The 22,683-nt window shown below is 42.9% G+C and overlaps 1 protein-coding gene across 4 annotated transcripts in view; it reads right to left on the bottom strand.

Moving 5' to 3' along the window:
- PRDM5 (PR/SET domain 5) overlaps nucleotides 1–22,683 on the bottom strand; it is a 257,926-nt gene that overhangs the window by 172,842 nt on the left and 62,401 nt on the right. For all 4 annotated transcript variants that reach the window (XR_011486377.1, XM_070463856.1, XM_020916542.2 and 1 more), the window contains exon 3: nucleotides 3,040–3,162. Coding sequence is in view for 3 of the 4 variants with exons in the window: in XM_070463856.1 (XP_070319957.1) it covers nucleotides 3,040–3,162 (123 nt within the window). In the remaining variant the exon portion in view is untranslated. The remainder of the gene's footprint in view (nucleotides 1–3,039; nucleotides 3,163–22,683) is intronic.

Here is a 22,683-nt window from a genome sequence, read left to right as displayed (position 1 = left end):
GAGATAAGTATGGCTCAGAAAACCATGAAAAAATATAAAATACTTTAAAGTAATTAATGTCTACACATTTTCCAAAAGAGATAATTTAAATGTGTGGTTGGATCAACACATATCATGAACAATCTAAAAAGTGGCTTGAATATAGCTGGCTGCCAAAAGATCCTATGTTCCAAACCCTTTGGTAAGTCATCATAACTTGCCCATACAAAAACAACAGTAAACACACTGGTTATCCACTACCTATTTGTACTGAAAAAACTAGGCTAGCTAATAACATAAGGAAATGAAATATCCTAAATGACTGTTTTCCAGTTACTTGAAAACCTGCTGCTGCTGCTGCCGCTAAGTCGCTTCAGTCGTGTCCGACTCTGTGCGACCCCTTAGACGGCAGCCCACCAGGTGCCCCCGTCCCTGGGATTCTCCAGGCAAGAACACTGGAGTGGGTTGCCATTTCCTCCTCCAGTGCATGAAAGTGAAAAGTGAAAGTGAAGTCGCTTAGCCATGTCCGACTTGTAGGGACCCCATGGACTGTAGCCCACCAGGCTCCTCCATCCATGGGATTTTCCAGGCAAGAGTACTGGAAAATGCCTTCTCTGATTTGAAAACCCAATTCTGTACATTTTTCCTTGCATTTTTTCCTCTTGCCACTGTTGGTTTTAGACTTGGATTGAATGAAATCAGCACAACCCTCACGTTAAGCTATCAAGAGTTTGTTATGAGTAAACGGCATGATGTACGTGAAGCTTCTAGAATAGTGCACATGGAAAACACTCAAGGAACTATGGGCTCCCTTACTCTGTTCCCTTTCCTCCTGCTCCTGCCAACCTTCACTCTGCTTTCACTTCTGCAGTTTAGGGTTCAGGAGCCAAGTTTTCACATGTGCTCTGTCAACTGCCAAACAGAATGTAAAGCTTCTTTAATTCTCTTAACGATCTGTCCAATGAACTTTAATTACAGTTCAGTCATTCAGTCATGTGTGAGTCCAGGCCTCCTTGTCCATCACCAACTCCCGGAGCTTGCTCAAATTCACGTCTGTCGAGCCAGTGATGCCATCCAGCCATCTCATCCTCTGTCATCCCCTTCTCCGCTGTCGTCCCTTTCTTCTCTAGCCCTCAATCTTTCCCAGCATGAGGGTCTTTTCCAGTGAGTCAACTCTTTAGCTCAGGGGGTCAAAGTATTGGAGTTTCAGCTTCATAATGAGTCCTTCCAATGAACACCCAGGACTTATTTCCTTTAGGATGGACTGGTTAGATCAAACAAGAGTCTTCTCCAACACCACAGTTCAAAAGCATCAATTCTTCAGTGTTCAGCTTTCTTTACAGTCCAACTCTCACATCCATACATTACCACTGGAAAAACCATAGCCTTGACTAGACAGACCTTTGTCGGCAATGTCTCTGCTTTTGAATATGCTGTCCAGGTTGGTTATGGCTTTTCTTCCACAGAGTAAGCATATCTTAATTTCATGGCTGCAGTCACCACCTGTAGTGATTTTGGAGCCCAAGAAAACAAAACCTGTTACCGTTTCCCAAGTCCTTCTAAAAACTCCTTGTCTTGACTATTTGTCTCCTTCCCTTAATTTCTAGTGAGGGATCAATGGAGTTTAAGTCACAGTTACTGTCAGAGCCTGATGCTGTGTATAACACTATCCTAAAATACAGGATACAGAATTCAACAAAACATTGTTCCCACCTGGGAGAGTTAATTATCTAAGTCAGCTTGACTAGGCCACAGGGCACCCAGATAGCTATTCAGACATTATTTTGTTTCTGTGAGGATGTTTTTGTGTGAGATTAACATTTTAATATGTGAATTTGAGTAGAGTACCCTCTACAATGTAGGTGGGCCTCATCCAATCAGCTGAAGTCCTGAAAAGAACAAAAGGGTCTCCCTTCCCCCACCAAGTAAAAGAGAATCCTTTTTTTTTTTTTTTGGCTCCAACCCATGGCATGCGGAACTTTAGTTCCCTGACCAGGAGTCAAACCTGTGCCCCCTGCACTGGAATGTAGAGCCTTAACCCCTGGAGCTCAGGGGAAGTTCCAAGAGAATTCTTCTGCCTAATGGCTTTTAAACTGGAAAATCCACTCTTCAGGGCTGACAGCCTTTCAAGCGGGACACTGGTTCTTGCTGATTCTACAGCAGCTTTCATGTCATCAACCTTGAAACAGAACATCTGCTCTTCACTGTTCTATAGCAGCCTGTGGCCTCTGGACTTGAGGTGGGACACTGGCTCTGAAGAGACTGAACCTGCCAGCCTCCATAACTACATAAGCCAATTCCTTAAAATAAATCTCTTTCTCAGTCTCTATCTCTTTCTCTCTTTGTAGATGGATGGATAAGTAGATAGATTCATGCTAAGTCACTCAGTCGTGTCTGACTCTTTGTGACCCTATGGACTGTAGCCCACAGGCTCCTCTGTCCATGGCATTCTCCAGGCAAGAATACTGGAGTGGGCTGCCATGCCCTCCTCCAGGGGGTCTTTCTGACCCAGAAATCAAACGCACGTCTCTTATGTCTCCTGCACGGGCAGCTGGGTTCTTTACATCACAGACACAGATATATAGATCCTATTGGCTCTGTTTCTCTCAAAACCCTGAGGAATGCAACACCCTCAAGAAGCTCAGAGGACAGCCACAGGGAGACACACCCAAACAAACTTTCTTCATGAAGCCTTTCCCAAACAATATCATAGAACATTGTGCCACGAGCCAAATAAGCCATCAAACAGAAAAACTATCAATAAAAACATTCACTGAATGAATTAAAAGTACTTGAAAGCAGAATCTGCCAAGGATAATATCAGACCATGTAACTCATCCCCTCAAGAATTCTCATAAAGTCAGTGATCTGGTGTCAATTTACAGCTGGGCTTGCCCTTTCCTGCATATGCTGACTAGATGAGACTTCTCTGCTTTTATGAGTTAGTTACTGTTATTTGAAGCAGGTCATTTGGAAATAAATTTAAAACAGGGAGAACAGTTATAAATTAGTTCATTCCCCTCAATGTACAGAGTACAAATAAGAAGCAAATCAGCTCACTTGGATGGCAGCCAGGTTCTTCTGCTCCTGAGATGGTGCCTCGTGAACAAAGCGAAGCCAGTTGGAGTGTCTCGGGTTGGTAGCATCCAAAATGTACAGGACTTCTCCCTTACTCCCCCGAACCTGAAACGTAAGAGCGCCTGAATTTACACTTGAAGTTAGTATCAGCCGTACTAAACAGATCAGCCAAACTAAAAATAACACGGCATTTTTTCATAGTATCACCTCTCTATTAACAGGTGTTGAAGAGATGCTGGATTAACATCCATCCCCTTAAACATACATACAAATAGAGCCTGAGCTTTCATTTGGCAGATGTCTAGATGACTCACAAATGCAATCAATTCTCAGAAACATCCTGTGTTGATAGCTCTTTTCTGGTCAAAACTATTTGTTTGTAGGTACGTTTTAATATGTGTGTTGCAAATGCAGCTGTTCGGGGATAACCATAATTGCAACACACCCCTTTCTGCCCACACAAGAGGGCAGTGCGGGTTGGCTCCTCGAGTGGCAGGGGGAGAGCTGGAACAGTCATCTCGACTTCTGTCTCCACCTGCTTACTGAATCATTTCCACATGTGGAGAATTTGCTAATCTAACCAGTGGAATCGGACATCCACTGGGCTACAATTCACATTTTAACTAGTGGATAAATAAAAAAGTTCAGTTTTGTCTTTTCGTGGCCTGCTGAAGTCCTGCCGAGTAGACCGTCGGCTCTGTCTCACGCCAGAAGCCCTCCTGTTCAGATTGGCTCAGCTCTCCATCAAGGGAGGGCTGTAACCGCCCCAGGACCAAGGACTCCACTGGACACTCTTGAATCCAAGTTGCTTTGAATCTAGAGTCTTAAAACTGCTGCACTGTAAAGCTATAGCCACTTGCTCAGTTTAATAAAATATATACCAATCTTCACCCAAGGCTCATTTTGAGTTTATATTCAACTGGAATCAAGGAGAGGAGGAGGGAAGGAAGGAGTGATTAGCACTCCATATCTCCAACACAAAGTAACAAAAATATTAATATGAAGACTATACCTTCACTGACTCAGGGCGGGGAAAAACAAACTCCAGATTTCTAAAATTTTATTTTATAAAGCAAAGAACAGGGTCGCAAAGAGCTGGACATGACTGAAGCAACGGAGCAGGCGCGTACCACGGTGCCAGCTACTGCTAATGCCCTTGGGAGTTTTACCACGGTGCCAGCTACTGCTAATGCCCTGGGGAGTTTTCTGTGAACGAAACAGAGGAAGCCTGGCCCCACAACACTGAAGAGCAAACAAGCACAGACTAGACCTTCGCTCTCAGGAGGAGGACGTGGAGGAAGGGGAGGAGGGCTCCTCAGCATGCAGCGGTCAGGCAGAGCCGTGCTGACGAGGTGACTGGAAAAGTGTTCTAAGTGAAGACAGGGCACAGGCCAGGGGAGAGCTCAGAAAGACTGTTTCCAAGCCAGAGGAACAGCCAGGGAAGGAAGGACACGGAGAAAGGCCCTGAGCTGGAAGCAAATCAAGGACAGCAAGAGGCCATGAGGTAGAACAGAAGGAGCAATGGAAAGAGTGGTGGGTGCTGAGATCAGACAGACTGACACAGGCCAGGTCACGGGCACTGATTGGGGACAAGAAAGCTGCCCCCAGAGGGTGAGCAACCCAAACGCTGCTGTGTGAAAACACCTGTGCACGCTCTACAAGACTGACATGTCAGGGTCCTAACACGTGTCTTCTGGGGAAAAACACAGCTAGCCTTCTCCTTGTATTTCACATCTGCCGTGTTTCTCAAACAATCCCTGTTTTCTTAAGGGTCCAAGGATCCTCAATAATCATTTAAAAATCTCTGTAATAAATGGCAGACCCTCAAAAGGCAGGAATTTAGTTTTCAATACTGAAACTACTCAAAGAATTTAAGACTATAAATACCTCTTCCTTGTGTCTTTTATATTTAGGTGTGAAGCAATGGGAATCTCTCACTAAATAACAACCTCATTCTGAGATGTGCATTGAGAGGCCTTGAAAACTGTCCTGCCCACCTGCTTACCCATCAGTTCAGAATCCTGATACCCACTGGGTAAAGCTGGAAGTGTCCAACCACACTGCTGGCACAGACAGTGACGCTGCAACACTTCCTCAAAGAGGACACCAGGCCACATTTCTTCAAGCGGAGTAAAAGAAGTAACTCTAAACATCCGAGTATAAATTCTCCTTTCCAGACTCCGCCATAGCTATAGTAACAAAACTGTTTATATGACAAACAGCTAAATTAAGCAAAGCAGGTAGCAATGCCACTAGATAACTAAAAAAAAGAAAAAAAAATTTCTCAGAAGTGAAATCTAAAATCTACAACTGTTGCTGAAATAAACACAACCCAGCCAATTCTACATCAGGAAACATCAGCATGATGGCCATGGCATATTGCATTTGAGAGGCCACCACTACTTACAGAAACCGTTAATGATCCTTCTTAGTCATACATTTGTTACTCAGTATTAAGTATGACACTCCAATACTCTGACCACCTGAGGCAGAGAGCCAACTCACTGGAACTACCCTGATGCTGGGAAAGACTGAGGGCAGGAGGAGAAGAGGGCAACAGAGGATGAGATGGTTGGATGGCATCATCGACTCAATGGACATGAGTTTGAGCAAACTCCAGGAGATAGTGAAGGACAGGGAAGCCTGGCATGCTGCAGTCCATGGGGTCACAAAGAGTTGGACACAACTGAGCAACTGAACAACAAATTAAGCACAATATATATCAGATGTGTTTGACATTTGAAACTCATTCTTCAAAGATGTGTAACATAACAAAGATTTCTCTGTGACTTACTATAATAAGCCCATTTTACCAAGGGCATTGCTTGTTCCTTATTTTTTCAGCTTTTCCCCAGGCCCCCTGGCTCCAGCTATGTTGAAGGACTCAGCAACTCATTTCCAGTCCATTAGATGTATGCACTTTCTGGTTACCTACTATCCTCTCACATCATATTTCAGCTTAAGAGACATGTACAATTTAATTTTTTCATAAATTCTTACAAGATTGTCACTTTCAATAGCCTAAATCTATATATTACTGCTTACAGTCTCCTAACAACACTATAATGACAGACTGTAGTGGCCTACACACTTATATTTGAGATAACTTCTTTGTTCATTAACAGAGCTGCTGCTCATTTATTTTACTCTAAACATCTTGACCCACGTGACACTGAAGTCCCCACCGTGCGGTCCTCACAGGCCGCCCGCTTTCTCCAGTTCCCAGCGCTGGTCCTCTCCCCGTTCTCTCCACCCGTCTCCAACACTTGACTGAAGCTGCTGGATTAGCGCTCACATGACTTTTAACCCCAGCATTCTCCTCACTGAAATACCTAAGAGAGACATCCAGGAATAATCTAATCCATCCTTCTTCTTTCCAAAGAAACCAAATTAAAAAAAAAAAAAAAAACTCCAGACAGATGGCTATTACTAAAGGCTCCATGTGTCTATTTTGACAGTGAACCCTGAGTAATCATAAATTGAACATTTTTAAAGACTAATGAATAAAGAAGACTCAAAATTCCTCTCAGTATCATGTTCCAGCATCTGACCTTCGCAGTGAGTGTGTATTGCTTTTCCTTTCAAAACTAGCCTTCCCAATACCATCTTATTCTATTTGAATTTTTGTGGAAATAAAGCGTATTGGTTAATGCTCTATTGAGGACTATCTTCTGAATACCAGGGTCTATAAAGAAATCAGAGGACGAGATGGTGGGATGGCATCACCAACTCAATGGACATGAGTCTGAGCAAGCTCCGGGAGATGGTGAAGGACAGGGAAGCCTGGTGTGCTGCAGTCCATAAGGTGGGGCAAAGAGTGGGACACCACTGAGCAACTGAACAACAATAAAGAAGATAAATTTTCATCTTGCAATAAAAACCATCTCAGTTCCAAACTCTGATTTGCACAGGCTTCCTAAGCCAGTTACATAAAAATAAGTTAGCTAAATTAGGAAAGGGAAAGAAACTTTCACGTGAAAATGAAAACCTTCCCCCCTTTAATCTAGTCACTCATATCTCTGGGACTCTGTCACTGTACATTAAATGAAAATTATCATTGTGCAGGAACTTGGCAGGTTCTTGTCTCTCTCAAATGCTTCTGACATCACTTCTCAAGGTCCAAGACACTGTGCTGGATCTGTCTTTATTTCCAGATTAAAGATTAATGGCATTCATATAAAAGGAATGAAGTTACAGTATGACTGGAATCTGAAAACATTATGCTAAGTGAAAGAATCTAGTCTTGAAAGACCATATATTATATGATTCAGTGATACAAAATGTCCAGAACAGGCAGTAAATTAGTGGTTGCCTAGGTCTGTGGGGATTAGGAGGTAAAAGGGTCATAGCTGAAGAGTATAGGGGCTTCTTGAAGCCAATGAAAACGTTCTAAAATTGATTATTGTAATGACTGTAAAACTTTGTATATATACTAAAAATCAATTTGAACAGTAAAAAAAAAGATTAATGGAATTAAATATATCACAGTTTGCCTTCCCATCCAGCGAAGGACAGAAGAAACCACAAAAAGATTCAGCTCAACAACAACAAAAAAAACCCTAACATGTGAGAGAAAAAATTGGAAATACATATAAACAATTTTTCTTTCCTTCAATTTAAATATTCTTTCTGTTAATTTGGGTCAACTATAAACAGAGAAGCTTATTTATTTTTTGGATGGTTCATGTTCATAGTAGAAGGGTTTACAATGTTACTCTACTATTTTCCTTCAATTATTTTGAATGCCTGAGAAATTTTTCACTTAGTACATACAAGGCATCAGCCTTCCCAGGGCAAACCTAATCAGCCAGATTTGTCCCCAGACCTGGTAAAATGTAACCAATGGAATTTTACTTAACATATGGTAAAATTTAACGACAGTGAAATATAATTAGTTCCAAAAATATAGCAATAATTTCCTTAATTAGAAGTCACAATATGTTATGTTATATGATTTATTAAAGAAAATATATTTTCCTTTCTGTCTTTCAGCAAGACTTTTCAAAGAAGGTAATTTTAAAGAAGCAAAATTTAGAGCACGGATGTCTTTAGAGGATAAACTGTCATCATGTTTTTGTATTTAAATTACAGGCATTGTTTCAGCAATTGTTTTTAAATGAAGTAAGGCCAGATGCCCTGCTTTCAGTATTTAATTACCCAGACTTCAGGATATCTTTAGGACCACAAAAAACTAAGTGTGCTCAAATAATCAATTTGGACAGCACACTGTTGTCAGAGTTAACCTAAAGAGAGACACACTTTCAGGAATCAGCAAAGATCATCCCTAGGAAACTGTAACGATTTATAGTTTCTAAGCAAAAGGTATGGTTTTTTCCTGTTGATTTTTCAAAGACTTCCGTCTCAAATTCTTCCTAGCTTTGGTGCCTTTAAACACACACACACACAATCACTGTAGCATACCTGCCTTTATCTCCCCCACACACTATCCCATCATCCTGATTCACAGAAACCCATCCTCAGGTGGGAAATCACATGGAGAGAAAACACAGGCCTTGACAGGTCTTCAATAACAGCCTTTACTGGGCACCATCCAGAATAGAACACACACAAAATTAAATAACTTAAAAGGACCAATGAGCAAAGTCAAGTCTCTTTTTCATTACCAATAATTACTGCCCTAAATATTTCAAGCTGGCATTTTAGAGTGATAAAAATGCTGGACTAGAAATCAAAAGGCCAGCTGTGATCCAAACTCTGCCTGTGAGTCATGGGGTGAGCTGGGCGACTCACGTCCTGCAGGTGAATTAAGCCACGGTCTCATGACCTCTAAATGGGAGATGGCAGTCCCCGTGCTGACCCCATAATGGGAGCAGCAAAGGACGAAGATGCATGACTGGCGAAGAGCCCGCCCACCAACACAGGAGACAGGACACGGATCAGACCCCTGGGTCGGGAGGGTCCCCTGCATCTTCAGGAGGGCACAGCAACCCACTCCAGTATCCTTGTCTGGAGAACCCCATGGACAGAGGAGCCTGGCTGGCTGCGATCCAGAAAGCCCAGAGTCAGACATGACTAAAGAGACTCGGCAGGGCAAGGCACACGGAGGAGAGTGAGGCCCAGGGCCACCAGCGTGCTTTCAGAGACGGCCACCACCCCCAGCAGCATGCAGGGCACACGCGCACCATGCTCCTGTCATAAAGGATAGCCTGAGAACATCATCAAACCCAAACACACACAAGTAGCTCTGCTTGGACGCCTGAAGGAGCAGGTGCCATCACCAGGCAGTAGCTAATCCCGGGGTCATTCAGCTCAGCTGACCTTCCTTAAGTCAAATTCCAACGTGCTGCCCTCAACTCCAGTTCTGTCCCTTCAGCAGTTCTCATTCTCTCCCGACTGCAGCCCTTCAAGTTTCTGAAGGCAGCAGTATGTACCTCTTTCTCCACATTTTCTCTTCTCCCAGAAAATAACTCTCTCCTTGTCTAAGGTAATAAATGTTCCTCCACTATCCTGGCTGCCCTCTCACAGATGCACTCTGATTTGTCAAAACTCTTCACACAGTACAGCCTTCAGTGCACAGAGGACTAGTGTGATGTGGGCACTATTCCCTGGTAGCTCAGCTGGTGAAGAATCCGCCTGCAATGCAGGAGACCCCGGTTCGGTCCCTGGGTCAGGAAGATGTGTGAGAGAAGGGATGGCGTCTATCCCAGCCCAGTATTCTTGGGCTTCCCTGGTGGCTCAGACGGTAAAGAATCTGCCTGCAATGCAAGAGACCTGGGTTCGATCCCTGGGTTGGGAAGATCCCCTGGAGAAGGGAAAGGCTACCCACTCCAGTATTCTGGCCTGGAGAATTCCATGGACAGAGGAGCCTGGCAGGCTACAGTCCATGGGGTTGCAAAGAGTCAGACACAACTGAGCGATTTTCACATTCACTTTTCTACTGAAACAATTTAAAATCACAAAAGCTGTTTTGATTGCCACATCTCACATTTAGTTGAGGGTGCCTTTATAATCACCTAATCTATATCAAGAAAGCTCTCCTGATACTGTCAAAGATGTAAAGACAAGTTTTAACTGAGGAACTCAGTCAGGTTTATATACGTAAGCAAATCCTGTGCTTGGGCACCTGACCACACAGAGATGGAAATCTTTTATCTGGTCCTATCTCAATAAATATTTTATTCACTAAAAGCTCAGCTAATGTGTCTTTGTTTTTAAAACGTGCCATTGCCTTCATTTCCTTTAAAAGTTAGAAAATATTTTATAAGAGGTAATGGAAGACTTAACTTCAAAAGCACTCCATACCTTGCCTCTCAAAGCACTTGTAAAATGGGAGTAATTTTTTTAAAGAAGAAATAACTGACATGACAATGTGAAAGACACCATGAAAAGCATATCATCTTTTTCACAGTAAATTCATGAAAGAGCCTTAGCAGTGTAACCACTGTCCCTTCCTATAGTTTTACAAACATGTTCAGGCAGTCAGACTTCAGTGATATTTTGTACAGACAAGTTTTTTACTGCATAAAAAATAAAAAACATTTAGCTGACATTAGCTTATGACACCTCCTGCTTTAGGGGTTTTCTATAAAGAATGTGCAAAAGTTAGTGCATAAATACTGGCATCCATTCTGACTGCTTAGTGGCCTTTTGGTTCACTTCGTGATTTTGTCAATATCCTAAGGCAGGTGACTTCTCCGTAAGTAAAGTGTTATTTCACTAAGGAATTAGAAAATGTATTAATAAAGTTAGCATGTCATTTCCCAATTTGGTATAATCCATCAAATCTATCATATACGATTTACAAAACTTTAAATCTAATTAACATTTTATGAGCCTATAGTGTTGTCAAAATTTTAATACAGATTTGAGACTTATACAGACAAAAGCCTTGAAGTCAGCTTCTGTAGAATCCTCCCTATGGTATACTAAAAGGTACACAAAATATGCCAAATATAAGAAAAATTTACTAGCAAAAGTCTAATTAACAGACACAAAAGCACGTCAAACAGTTCTTTGTGTAAGAAAACAACGATACTTTCTAAGACCCTTAGATCACACTCTCGATGCTGTGTTTAGAAGACGACACCTCGTACCTGGAAATCCCTGGGCGAGGCCAACAGACAAGCTAACAGAGAGCCCTGTGCCAGGACAATGAGGAAGACCCCACTCCCCGATTCTCAGCTGAGTCATCTCCCAGCCCAAACCGCACGGTGCTCACTGGCTTCAGATTTCTCCTGAATTCACGGTTTCCTACAGCCATCAATACTGAACCTACCCGGCCTGCCTAAATTAATTGTACTTTGCATTCAAACCTTCAAACTGTATGCAACTCAATAAAGAAACAAATAAATTATCTTAGTATGAGAGTACACCTAAAGCAATAAAATATTTCCCAATCACTAGCGTCCATCGTTTCGTTTCTTAAAATCATCCAACAATCACGGTTCTGTGCTGAAGAATTCTAAAAAGGTAACAGTTATCAGCAAACAACATTTATTGGACAACATCTATTGTGCAGTTCTTTACTGGTTATTTTAAAATATGCCATGAGAAGCTACAAATGAAATTCTAGAATACTGTTCCTTTATCCAACATCCTCAGTATTAATAAGGACACAGAAAACACAATTTTTAAAAGAACTAACAAAGCAAAGTCTGATTATCATAAGGTAGATATACACACAAACTTTATTTCAAAAACAGTACACACAGGTGTAAAATAACAAACTGTGCTGAGATCCTGAGGATGGACCAAAGGAAAAATAAAATCTTAGCAAAGAGTATGTTATAAAAAGCTTCCAATTAGAAAAGGTTTACAAAAAGAGTAAACCTAGCAGGCCAAGACGATCATGTTTACAAAAGGCCTGCTTGTGAGTGAGACTGGCCCCTGCCTGGCATGTGGGAACCTGGAGTTCTCAGGACGTCCCCAGTCTATAGTTAATGGATAAGGGTGGCTCACTGTTCCTAGACAGTATAAACACCATGGTTTATGCTGAAAACCTGCTTTTCTTCTGGGAAACTGCAATCATGGTACATGCTAGGCAGAAGATGGCTACAAGCCCTCAATAAAAATCTTGGGTACTAAATTTCTAACGTGCTTCCTTGTATAGAAACATCACATGTGTGTGCTGCTCCATCACCACGAAGAGGGAGCTCTGTGTGACCTCTCACGGGAAGGAGGGAGAGTGACGGAATCGACACCTGGATTCCTGCAGATTCTGCTGTGCCTTCTTCCCTCGTGACCCAGCTGTGCACATCACTGAAGAAAATCTTCCCCATAAGTACAACTACATGCTGAGTCTCATGAGTCCCTCTGGGGAATCTCAGAATGTGGGGGTGATCCTGGGAATCCCCAACACATAAGATAAGGTTAGTTCCAGTTGCTGAATGGACGGCATACAAACTTGCCAACAGAAGAGGTAGAAAATCATCTAGAGATCAACAGAATTTTATCATGCTTATATGTAACTTACACAAATTAAACTACAACCATTCAATGAAAGGAAAAAATAAGTAAGAAAAATCAAAGAAAATAAATTTGGACAGTAGGGACCATTTCTTTTCACAGCCCATAATGGCAATGACATGAGATCGTTTTGCCTGATGAACTAGTTCTAAGTCCTGTGTAGGCTGCGATTCTACACTAGAGAATATTATCACAATAAAAGAATAGTAGAGCATTTTAGTCATTTTGTGAGGAGGAGGCAAGATGAATGATACTAGTAAATGTGGTTGGGAAGACAGTAAAGAATGATGGGACTCTTAATTTGGTGGTTCAAGCAGTAAAATCAGGGAAATAATAGGAAATAAGTGGGAAAAGTGTCCATTAGGAAGGTTTGTGCTTCATCAAAAAGAAACTTCAAACATAACCACAAATCAGGATCCACCCCAGCAGGGATGAGCTTCTCAGTAACAATACACATGAAGAAAGAGGGAAAAGTAGAAAAGATAATTTAACTGGGAAAGATGAAGGAGAATGGACGATGGGAGGAAACCAACAACTTTAATATGCAGAATGGACTGTGTATAGAGGGAAAATTTTATGAAAGGAAAAAGAATTAAACAGGCTATTACAATGACCTAGATGTGAAATAATAAGGCTCTGGAAAGAGTTAATGGCTATAAAAATGAAAACAATGGGTAACTGCAAAATAAAGAGCTGGACAGAATCTGTTTATGGAGCTGATTTAAGATACAAGCCAAGGAAAAAGTGGCAAATACTCCAAAACTGCAAGCTCCAGAGATCAGTCTCATTGATACTAATGGGAGATTGAAAAGGTAATAACTATTTGAAAGGGAATAACAAACAGAAAGAGATTAGTCTGACACTACACTTGGGGATTTTAATGTATAAAAAGAGGACTTAAAAAGAAATGTTCTTTTGAAATAAGAAAACAGAGTTAAGCAGAGAATGAAAGATAAGGGTGGGAAGCTTATGTCTTAAAAGTTAGAACCTAACACCTGAAAAACAGAGGGAGAAAATAAGACAGCCCACTCCTCTAGAAGGTCTGAATCCAAAAGAGACAAAACCAGATAGGCATATTTAATGTAGTTATATGAAGGAATACAAACACAAAATTTAAATAATATTTATGTCATATGCAAGCAAAGAAGACAGCAGAAAATTCTTTTCAAATCCTCCTACACATCCAGCCCATCAGGTGGGTTTGCCAAGGATTCCTAACTCTCTATAGCTCTCACAACACAGCAGAAAAATGTTGAAGTATGACCCTCACACATAATTCATAGAAGGCCCTTGAGTGCCACCAGACAGTATTCAAAAGGAATTACAAATGGCCCTCCAAATTACAGAATGTTCAGAAAAAGAAGCCCTCTCCAAGGAGCATATCTCTACTTGCTCCTAAAAGATTTAGGTTCCTCATTCAAAATTTCCAGCTGTTTCCAAAATACACAAGCAGCTCATGCAATTCAATACCAGAAAAACCACCAACCCAATCCAAAAGTGGGAAGAAGATCTAAACAGACATTTCTCCAAACAAGACATGCACATGGCTAATAAGGTCTCAATGCTGCTCATTATGAGAGAAATGCAAATCAAAACTATAACGAGATCACTTCACACTGGTCAGAACGGCCGTCATCAAGAAATTTACAAACAATAACTTCCAGAGAGGGTATGAAGAAAAGGGAACCCTCTTCCACTGTTGGTGGGAATGTAAATTAATATGGCCACTATGGAAGACAGGATGGAGATTCCTTTAAAAACTAGCAATAAAACTACCATGTTCTGTGCTGCACTCAGTCGTGTCCAACTCTTTGTGACCCCATGGACCATAGCCCTCCAGGCTCCTCTGTCCATGGGATTCTCCAGGCAAGAATACTGGAGTGGGCTGCCATTTCCTACTCCAGGGGATCTTCCCAACCCAGGGAATGAACCTGCATCTCTTGCATTCCTTGTATTGGCTGGTGGACTCTTTAATCACTGTGCCACCTGGGTTTTCAGTAAAACTACACTATGACCCAATAATCCCGCTACTGGGCATATACTCTGAGAAAGTCATAATTGAGAAAGACACATATATCCCAATGCTCACTGCAGCACTCTTTACTATAGCTAGGACATGGAAGCAACCTAGATGTCATCAACAGATGACAACAGATAAGGAAGATGTGGTACAGATATATAACTGAATACACTTGGCCATAAAAGGGAACGCATTTGAGTCAGTGCTAATGAGGTGGATGAACACAAAGCCTATTATACAAAGTGAAGTAAAAAAGAGAAAAACAGGTATCATATATTAATACACATATGGAATCTAGAAAGATGGCATTGATGAGCCTATCTGCAGGGCACCCGTGGAGACATAGACACAGAGAACAGGCTGCGGACACAGGGCTGGAGGGGAAGAGGGCGGGGCAGACGGAGAGCAGCATGGAAGCAGACACACCAGCGTGTGTCGAGACGCAGCCAGTGGGACTCTGCTGTAGACTCGGCAAGCAAACCGGAGCTCTGGGACAACCTAGAGGGGTGGGATTGGGTGAGAGGTGAGAGGGGGGTAGGAGGGGGGCCTACATATGTATACCTAAGGCTGATTCATGCTGATGTCTGGCAGAAACCAACACAATAGTGTAAAGCAATTATCTTTCACTTAAAAATAAATAAAAGTTTAATTATGTATTTTAAAAAACATATAAACAAACAAACAGAAACTTTCCAGTTGAAGTTCTTTACTTCCTATCACCTGAATGTGAAGAGAAGGATGGCCTCGGAAGGCACCCCAACACCCATGTTACACAAGCTCTCACTGTAGCTCATTCTCTAGAATCCTGCCAAAAGGCTCAAGTTGCCAGGAAGCAGGATCACTGGGATAGGGGCATCGCCCTGTTACAGACCAAATGTCTGGCATCAATAATGCTCTGGCAGCTAAAGGCCTGGCAAGGAATGCCATTCAAACCCGGGACACAAACCCTGCAGCAGAGGATGTTTTCTGATAAAGAAAGCTGGGGATTTTCTCCTGATCTGATTTCTTTGTAGCTGGACACAAATGCCCGGGCCTACGGAGCTGACAGAAATGAGAACTCCCCTGGGTAAGAGCCCGCCAGAAAAAGAATCTTGGGTGTTCCAAGGGACCCATCAGGAATGTGACCCCTTTCAGAGACCTGGAGCTTACTGGGCTGTTTTGGGGGGCCCTCCAACTCCCCCACTCAGCCACTGAGTCCTCACCCTCAAATCGCCATGCCTTTGAGAACAGCACACGGTCTGCCTGAGAAGATGCGAGGACACTGAGATGACTCAGGCCTTGCTGGTGCTAAGTCCCACATGGTGCAGCGGTAAAGATTCCGCCTGCCAATGCAGGAGACACAGGAGACCGAGGTTCAATCCCTGGGCTGGGAAGATCCCCTGGAGAAGGAAATGGTGACCCACTGCAGTACTCTTGCCTGGGAAAGTGCACGTGCAGAGGAGCCTGGCTGGGAAAGCCCACGGGGGCACGCAGAGTCAGATGTGGCTGAGCACAGACATTGCTACATCAGCCCTAAAGCCAATCCCGTTCCAACTCTGGTAACCCCAAATCCTAGTTTCATTTCTGACTTGTTTTTCCATGGGACAATCTGATACCTCATTCCCAACCTACTCCCCAAGCAACTAGGATCCCATACAGCTTGCTTTATACTCAGTATAGTCACTCTAGTCATTGGATTCCTTTCCCTCAACCCCAACCTTTTAAAATAAGGCACAGGCATGCACTGTTAAAACTCACCCACAGTCAGACGAAGGACAGACCTGGTACCTGCCAGCTGGTGCTCCTCAGTCCTACAGGCCAACAGTCCCACTCTTCTGAGACGGGTAATCCGGATGGTGGATTACAGTTCCCAGCCTATCAGATGAGAGACTCCCTGGAGACTGACCTTCTACATTCTTCTCTACCTTGGGACTCAAATCCCAAACCTGAACCTGCTTCTGGGTCAGATGCTCTGCCTTTTCCTAACCAAGAGCACAGGATCTGACCCTACCCCTCCCCTCAGAGCACCCTAAACTACTCTTGTTCAGATGTCAAGAAAAGCTCTTGGCACAAAGAGAATAACCTGTTTCACAGCTAGTTAAGTACTAGTGTGCATGTGTGCTAAATCGCTTCAACCTTGTCCAATTCTGTGCGACCCTATGGACTGTAGCCCGCCAGCCTCCTCTGTCCCTGGGATTCCAGCAAGAATACCGGAGTGGGTTGACGTGCTCTCCTCCAGGGGACCTTCCCAAATCAGGGATCAAACCTGGGTCTCTTACGTCTCCTGCACTGGCAGGCAGATTCTTTACCACTAACGCCACCTGGGAAGTTAAGTACTAGAGCTAGAGTTTGAACCAAGAGAATCTGATTCCTGTGCCCACAACATCACACTACCTCAAAACACTTGGCACCCAGGTCACCAGCTGCAGACTGATGAGCAGAATTCTGAGAGGAACTCCTCAGGACTCTCACCCTGTAGAAGGCCCCCCTATTTGAGTGTAAGCAAAACCTTAAGTATTACAAGCTATCCCTATGATTATCCTGTATGGCAAATGGAAGATTAATCCTGGGGAGCCTAATCTAATCACAAGAGATGTTCAAAAGCAGAGTTTTCTCTGGTTGATAGCAGAAAAGAAGTTGGAGACCCAGAAAGCATGAGAAGAATCTGACATGAGGGAATTCTCCACGGCTGAGATGGACAAGCATCAAGGCAATCTGAGAGCAACCTCCAAAGAGATCCAGGGACTAAAAGCAATCCCAGCAACAGAGTAGAGGAATCAGTCTTATAACCTCAGGGAACTGAATTCAATCAAACAACCTCAATGAGTTTGAAGCAAACTGATTCTCAAAGACTCCAGATTAAGATTACTCAGCCCTGCCAACACCTTGATATGACCTTGAAAGACCATTACACAGAGAATTCACACAGACTTCTCACCATTAAAACTGTAAGATTAAAAAAAGGGGTGGGGATGTTGCTGGAAGTCACTAAATTTAAAGTGATTAGTTAAAGGCAAAAGCAGAAAACTAACAATCTTCTCCTGGTGCCAAAATCTACATTAGTTTTCTATCACTGAACAATTACCACAAATAGCTTAAAACTATACCTATTTCTTATCTCTGAGTTCTATAGGACAGAAGTCTGTATGAGCTTGACAGGATTCTCTGCTTAGTTTGTGGAGAAGACTATATGCAGGAATCTGCTTTCAAGTTCACCCAGGTTGTTGGACAAATTCCAGTTCCATGAAGCAGTAGGACAAAGAGAGGCCTCAATTTCTTGCTTCTTTCACTCAGATGAGGTGATGAACAATGATTTATAATCTACAAATGGGGTTTCCGTGGTGGCTCAGACGATAAGGAATCTGCTTGCAATGCAGGAAACCCAGGTCCAATCCATAGGTCAAGATCCCCTAGAGAAGGGAATGCCAAACCCACTTCAGTATTCCTGCCTGGAAAATTCTATGAATAGAGGGAAGACAAGACTCAGCAACTAACACTTTTACTTTTATGTAAAAAGAATGTGAATGACTTTAAATATAAACTTAGGTTTAATGTAAGGAATTCAGTCTCACAGTAAGTGAAAGGAGGGAAGAGAAAGAATAGAGAAGGGACCTACTCTGTATTCTGTTTCAATTTTAATACTAATTCTTGGGTTACAGAAACAATCAGTTCCTCTTACAGAATAAAAAATAAATGCTTCCACATATTCTATTTCATCAGTTCTCTCTAAATCTTAAACTTTAAATTATGTTTTTTACATTTATTATAGAGCTGCCTGAATATACTTCCACTAGTGTATATAGAGATATCAAACATGTATCAAGAATTTAACACATAAGGAAACTATTGACCGTAAATATTTTTCTATTATTTTTTCACCTCATAAAGACATATTAAATCATTAAAAATACAGATGCAGAACCCACTAAAGAGGAGAAGTTGGGGAAACTGAAGCCTAAAAGGTATTATGTAACATTAGCTTGAGTTTTTTAAAGTGTGCTTACAAATCTAGGACTTTGCTGGACTGAGTGTTTTTAATTTTGCAACAAACTACCTTTTAAGATAAGTCATCTAAAATTACAAAGTGACAAAAACACCTTCTTTGTCCAGAGATATCTCATTTTACTGGCAGCTGTTAGTCCAAAAATAAGAAACACTTGTCCCATGCACGTACAAAAACCCTAATATTAAACTCTAATGACCATCTCACTGGGCCCAGGACTTTACCTTCCAAATGTGTTCACTGGATGAAATGGAAACAACATTGAAAAGCTGCCTGCAATGAACTCCTGCAAGTCAGAACAACTTAAGACATGTTGGTATTATGTTCTGTATCATGAATACATAAGATTTAGTACAATCTTTCAGGAGTTCATTGCAGGCAACTTTCCAATGTTGTTTCCATTTCACCCAGTGAACACATTTGGAAGGTAAAGTCCTGGGCCCAGTGAGATGGTCATTAGAGTTTAATACTAGGGTTTTTGTACATGCATGGGACAAGTGTTTCTTATTTTTGGACAAAAAAGTCCCTTACTGACTCTAAAATCACTTCTTTACTCATCTGTTGTTACACAATTACACTTGCCTTTAACAGATCTCTACTACAGAAATATCTATATTTCTTGGTCTTTTACCTCAATAAGAACTGGAAATGTCCCTATACAATATTACAAGATCATATGTTATTGAAAGCTGATTTTTTAAAATTTATTTTAGAAAGGTAATTTTGTGCATACACTTTATTTACATAATGTTTTCTACAGGGTTTTGAATACCAGCCCATAATCAAACGTACTCATGTTTCTGCAACTAGAAGTATCAATAGTCATGCTAAGTAGGATAAGAACAGAAGGCTATAAATTGCCTCACATTGGTTCAAGTTAGACTCTACTACCAAACAAGTTATCTAAAAAAAATTTGGTGTTCAGAGCTTTTTAGAGTCCCGATTTCCAGGTAAAGATCTATATACCTAGAGGTTAAAATGAGTAAACAACCCATAAGAGTCTTTTTTCTCCACAGAAATGATATAAATGTCTTAGAATGATAACAGGTGCTCTGGCAATAGTACAGTGCCACAGAATTAAAGAAAAACATGCTAATTTACCTAGGAACAAAGACCTTTTTTGTGATAAATCTGTGAAAGGTTGCATGGACAGCAGGCAATCTATAAAAGAGCTAAAAAAACAGATTTTCTCTTTGTGGAGAATTATCCCCACATTCTCTATGACCTAGATGTGAAGCACATAGATTAAAAACTGAGAACAGCATTGAAACAAGTATACTATCAAGGGTCAAACAGATTGCCAGCCCAGGCTGGATGCATGAGACAAGTGCTCAGGGCTGGTGCACTGGGAAGACCCAGAGGGATCAGTTGGAGAGGGAGGTAGGAGGGGGGATCGGGATGGGGAATACATGTAAATCCATGGCTGATTCATGTCAATGCACGGCAAAAACCACTACAATAATGTAAAGTAATTAGCCTCCAACTAATAAAAATAAATGGGAAAAAAAAAAAAAAAACTGAGCACAAGATCAGCAGTCTCTATCCACGTAAGAATGCATTCCTCTGGAGTCACCTACAATCCCTTTCTAATACACAAGCTGAAGACAAGATGCAATAGCCCCTCCTCTGGGCTTTGAAAGATCTGACATTTGCAAAATGCAAAATTATCATCTTCAACAGGGACAAAAGACGACCTATATGTTTCAACTGATCTCTGGGGCTGGAGAGAAGAAAAAGCATAATTTTAATAACATGGTTCGTTAATCAAAAGTTAAAAATAACAAATATGCACATCAAAACATTAATTACTTAAGCTGCCCTAAAAATTCTTCAGAAAACAAAGTACTTTCGTAGCAGTCATTCATCTTAGAGTAAGGAAATTATAGGCCAAATTCAAGCCCATGAGCATTAATCTTCTTTATATAAAAAGAAAGCACGAAATTCTGCAGGTAGAAATTTAAGCAATCTTTCAGTAGTGTTTGGAGCATCTCCACTGTGTACAGAGTGGTCACATCATGCTAGTGTTTCTGACTCGTAGAAATACCATACCTGTCCTGAGAAAAAATTCATTAAATTAGCTTTTGTATATTCAAAATAAATTAGAGGTTCAATTTGTTACTAAAACAGACCTAAGTAACTACACAGCTTATACACTCAGATGGAAATAAACCAAGTTGCTCGTAAAGAGAACTCTAGCCTGCCTGCTGCTCTCACAATGAATCACTACCTAATGACAGACAAAGGTCTCGGCAAACATAAAAATGCAAACTATACCGAATGCAGACAGAGCCTGTGCTGCTGTTAATACTAGAGAATCAACAGACGGTTGGCACCAAGAGGCTGGCACATACACAGAAAATAAAAAACTAGGAAGAAAGGGAAATAAAAATATACATGTGTACAGATTCAACAAGGTATGTTTGAACCTCATTTGCCGTATTAGAGAAAAAACCCTCCTTGTCAACACACAAGTGATCTGGAATCTCTGTTAGGATCTATGATCTGAGGTTAACTGATACATGAACTACAGAGTCAAAAAGCCTACCGAACTCTGCATGAGAACACAGTCTAAGGAGGGCACGGAGGGTGCTAGGAGGAGGAGGGAGGAAGTCGAGAAAGGCGGATAGGAAGCAGGGAGGAGGCAGTGAGGAAGAGGAGGGAGCACGGGGTGAGGGGAGGAGGGAGAGGGAGGAGGTGGAGAAAGAGGCGGACAGGAAGCAGGGAGGAGGCAGTGAGGAAGAGGAGGGAGCACGGGGTGAGGGGAGGAGGGAGAGGGAGGAGGTGGAGAAAGAGGCGGACAGGAAGCAGGGAGGAGGCAGTGAAGAAGAGGAGGGAGCACGGGGTGAGGGGAGGAGGGAGAGGGAGGAAGTGGAGAAAGAGGCAGACAGGAAGCAGGGAGGAGGCAGTGAGGAAGAGGAGGGAGCACGGGGTGAGGGGAGGAGGGAGAGGGAGGAGGTGGAGAAAGAGGCAGACAGGAAGCAGGGAGGAGGCAGTGAGGAAGAGGAGGGAGCACGGGGTGAGGGGAGGAGGGAGAGGGAGGAGGTGGAGAAAGAGGCAGACAGGAAGCAGGGAGGAGGCAGTGAGGAAGAGGAGGGAGCACGGGGTGAGGGGAGGAGGGAGAGGGAGGAAGTGGAGAAAGAGGCAGACAGGAAGCAGGGAGGAGGCAGTGAGGAAGAGGAGGGAGCACGGGGTGAGGGGAGGAGGGAGAGGGAGGAGGTGGAGAAAGAGGCGGACAGGAAGCAGGGAGGAGGCAGTGAGGAAGAGGAGGGAGCACGGGGTGAGGGGAGGAGGGAGAGGGAGGAAGTGGAGAAAGAGGCAGACAGGAAGCAGGGAGGAGGCAGTGAGGAAGAGGAGGGAGCACGGGGTGAGGGGAGGAGGGAGAGGGAGGAAGTGGAGAAAGAGGCAGACAGGAAGCAGGGAGGAGGCTGTGAGGAAGAAGTGGGAGCACAGGGTGAGGGGAGGAGGGAGAGGGAGGAAGTAGAGAAAGAGGCAGACAGGAAGCAGGGAGGAGGCAGTGAGGAAGAGGAGGGAGCACGGAGAGGAAGAGGAGGGAGCACGGAGTGAGGGGAGGAGGGAGAGGGAGGAAGTGGAGAAAGGCTGACAGGAAGCAGGGAGGAGGCAGTGAGGAAGAGGAGGGAGCATGGGGTGAGGGGAGGAGGGAGAGGGAGGAGGTGGAGAAAGAGGCAGACAGGAAGCAGGGAGGAGGCTGTGAGGAAGAGGAGGGAGCACAGGGTGAGGGGAGGCGGGAGAGGGAGGAGGTGGAGAAAGAGGCGGACAGGAAGCAGGGAGGAGGCAGTGAGGAAGAGGAGGGAGCACGGGGTGAACAGGAGAGAGGGGAGGAGGGAGAGAAGCCTGAGAGAGGGCAGAAGGGGAGTGCTCGCCAGGCCCTGTGCTGACATCAAGCCCACACACCCCAACAAGACTGTGCAGAACTACCCAAAGATGTAACTACCTAAACTGACGAGAAAAGATACAGTCAACTTTATTATTTCAGTGATAAGCGAGTGAGGGTGTCAAGCACTGCACTGGCACTGAGGCACACAGATAATAACTATGCCCCCTTTCACTGCATTCAATGAACAGGTTTAGTTCACACTGAGAAATCAAACATCAACAGCAAATCATATTCAATCCCTGTGAGCGAGCTTAGGACCCAGTGAGCAGGGACAGACACCCCAATAGACGCTTTAAGAGTGAC

Source organism: Odocoileus virginianus, unplaced genomic scaffold, assembly GCF_023699985.2.
Source record: "Odocoileus virginianus isolate 20LAN1187 ecotype Illinois unplaced genomic scaffold, Ovbor_1.2 Unplaced_Contig_7, whole genome shotgun sequence".
NCBI classification, from domain to species: Eukaryota; Metazoa; Chordata; class Mammalia; order Artiodactyla; family Cervidae; genus Odocoileus; species Odocoileus virginianus.
The sequence above is the reverse complement of the archived record's forward strand: the minus strand, read 5'-3'. Positions and strand labels throughout refer to the sequence as shown.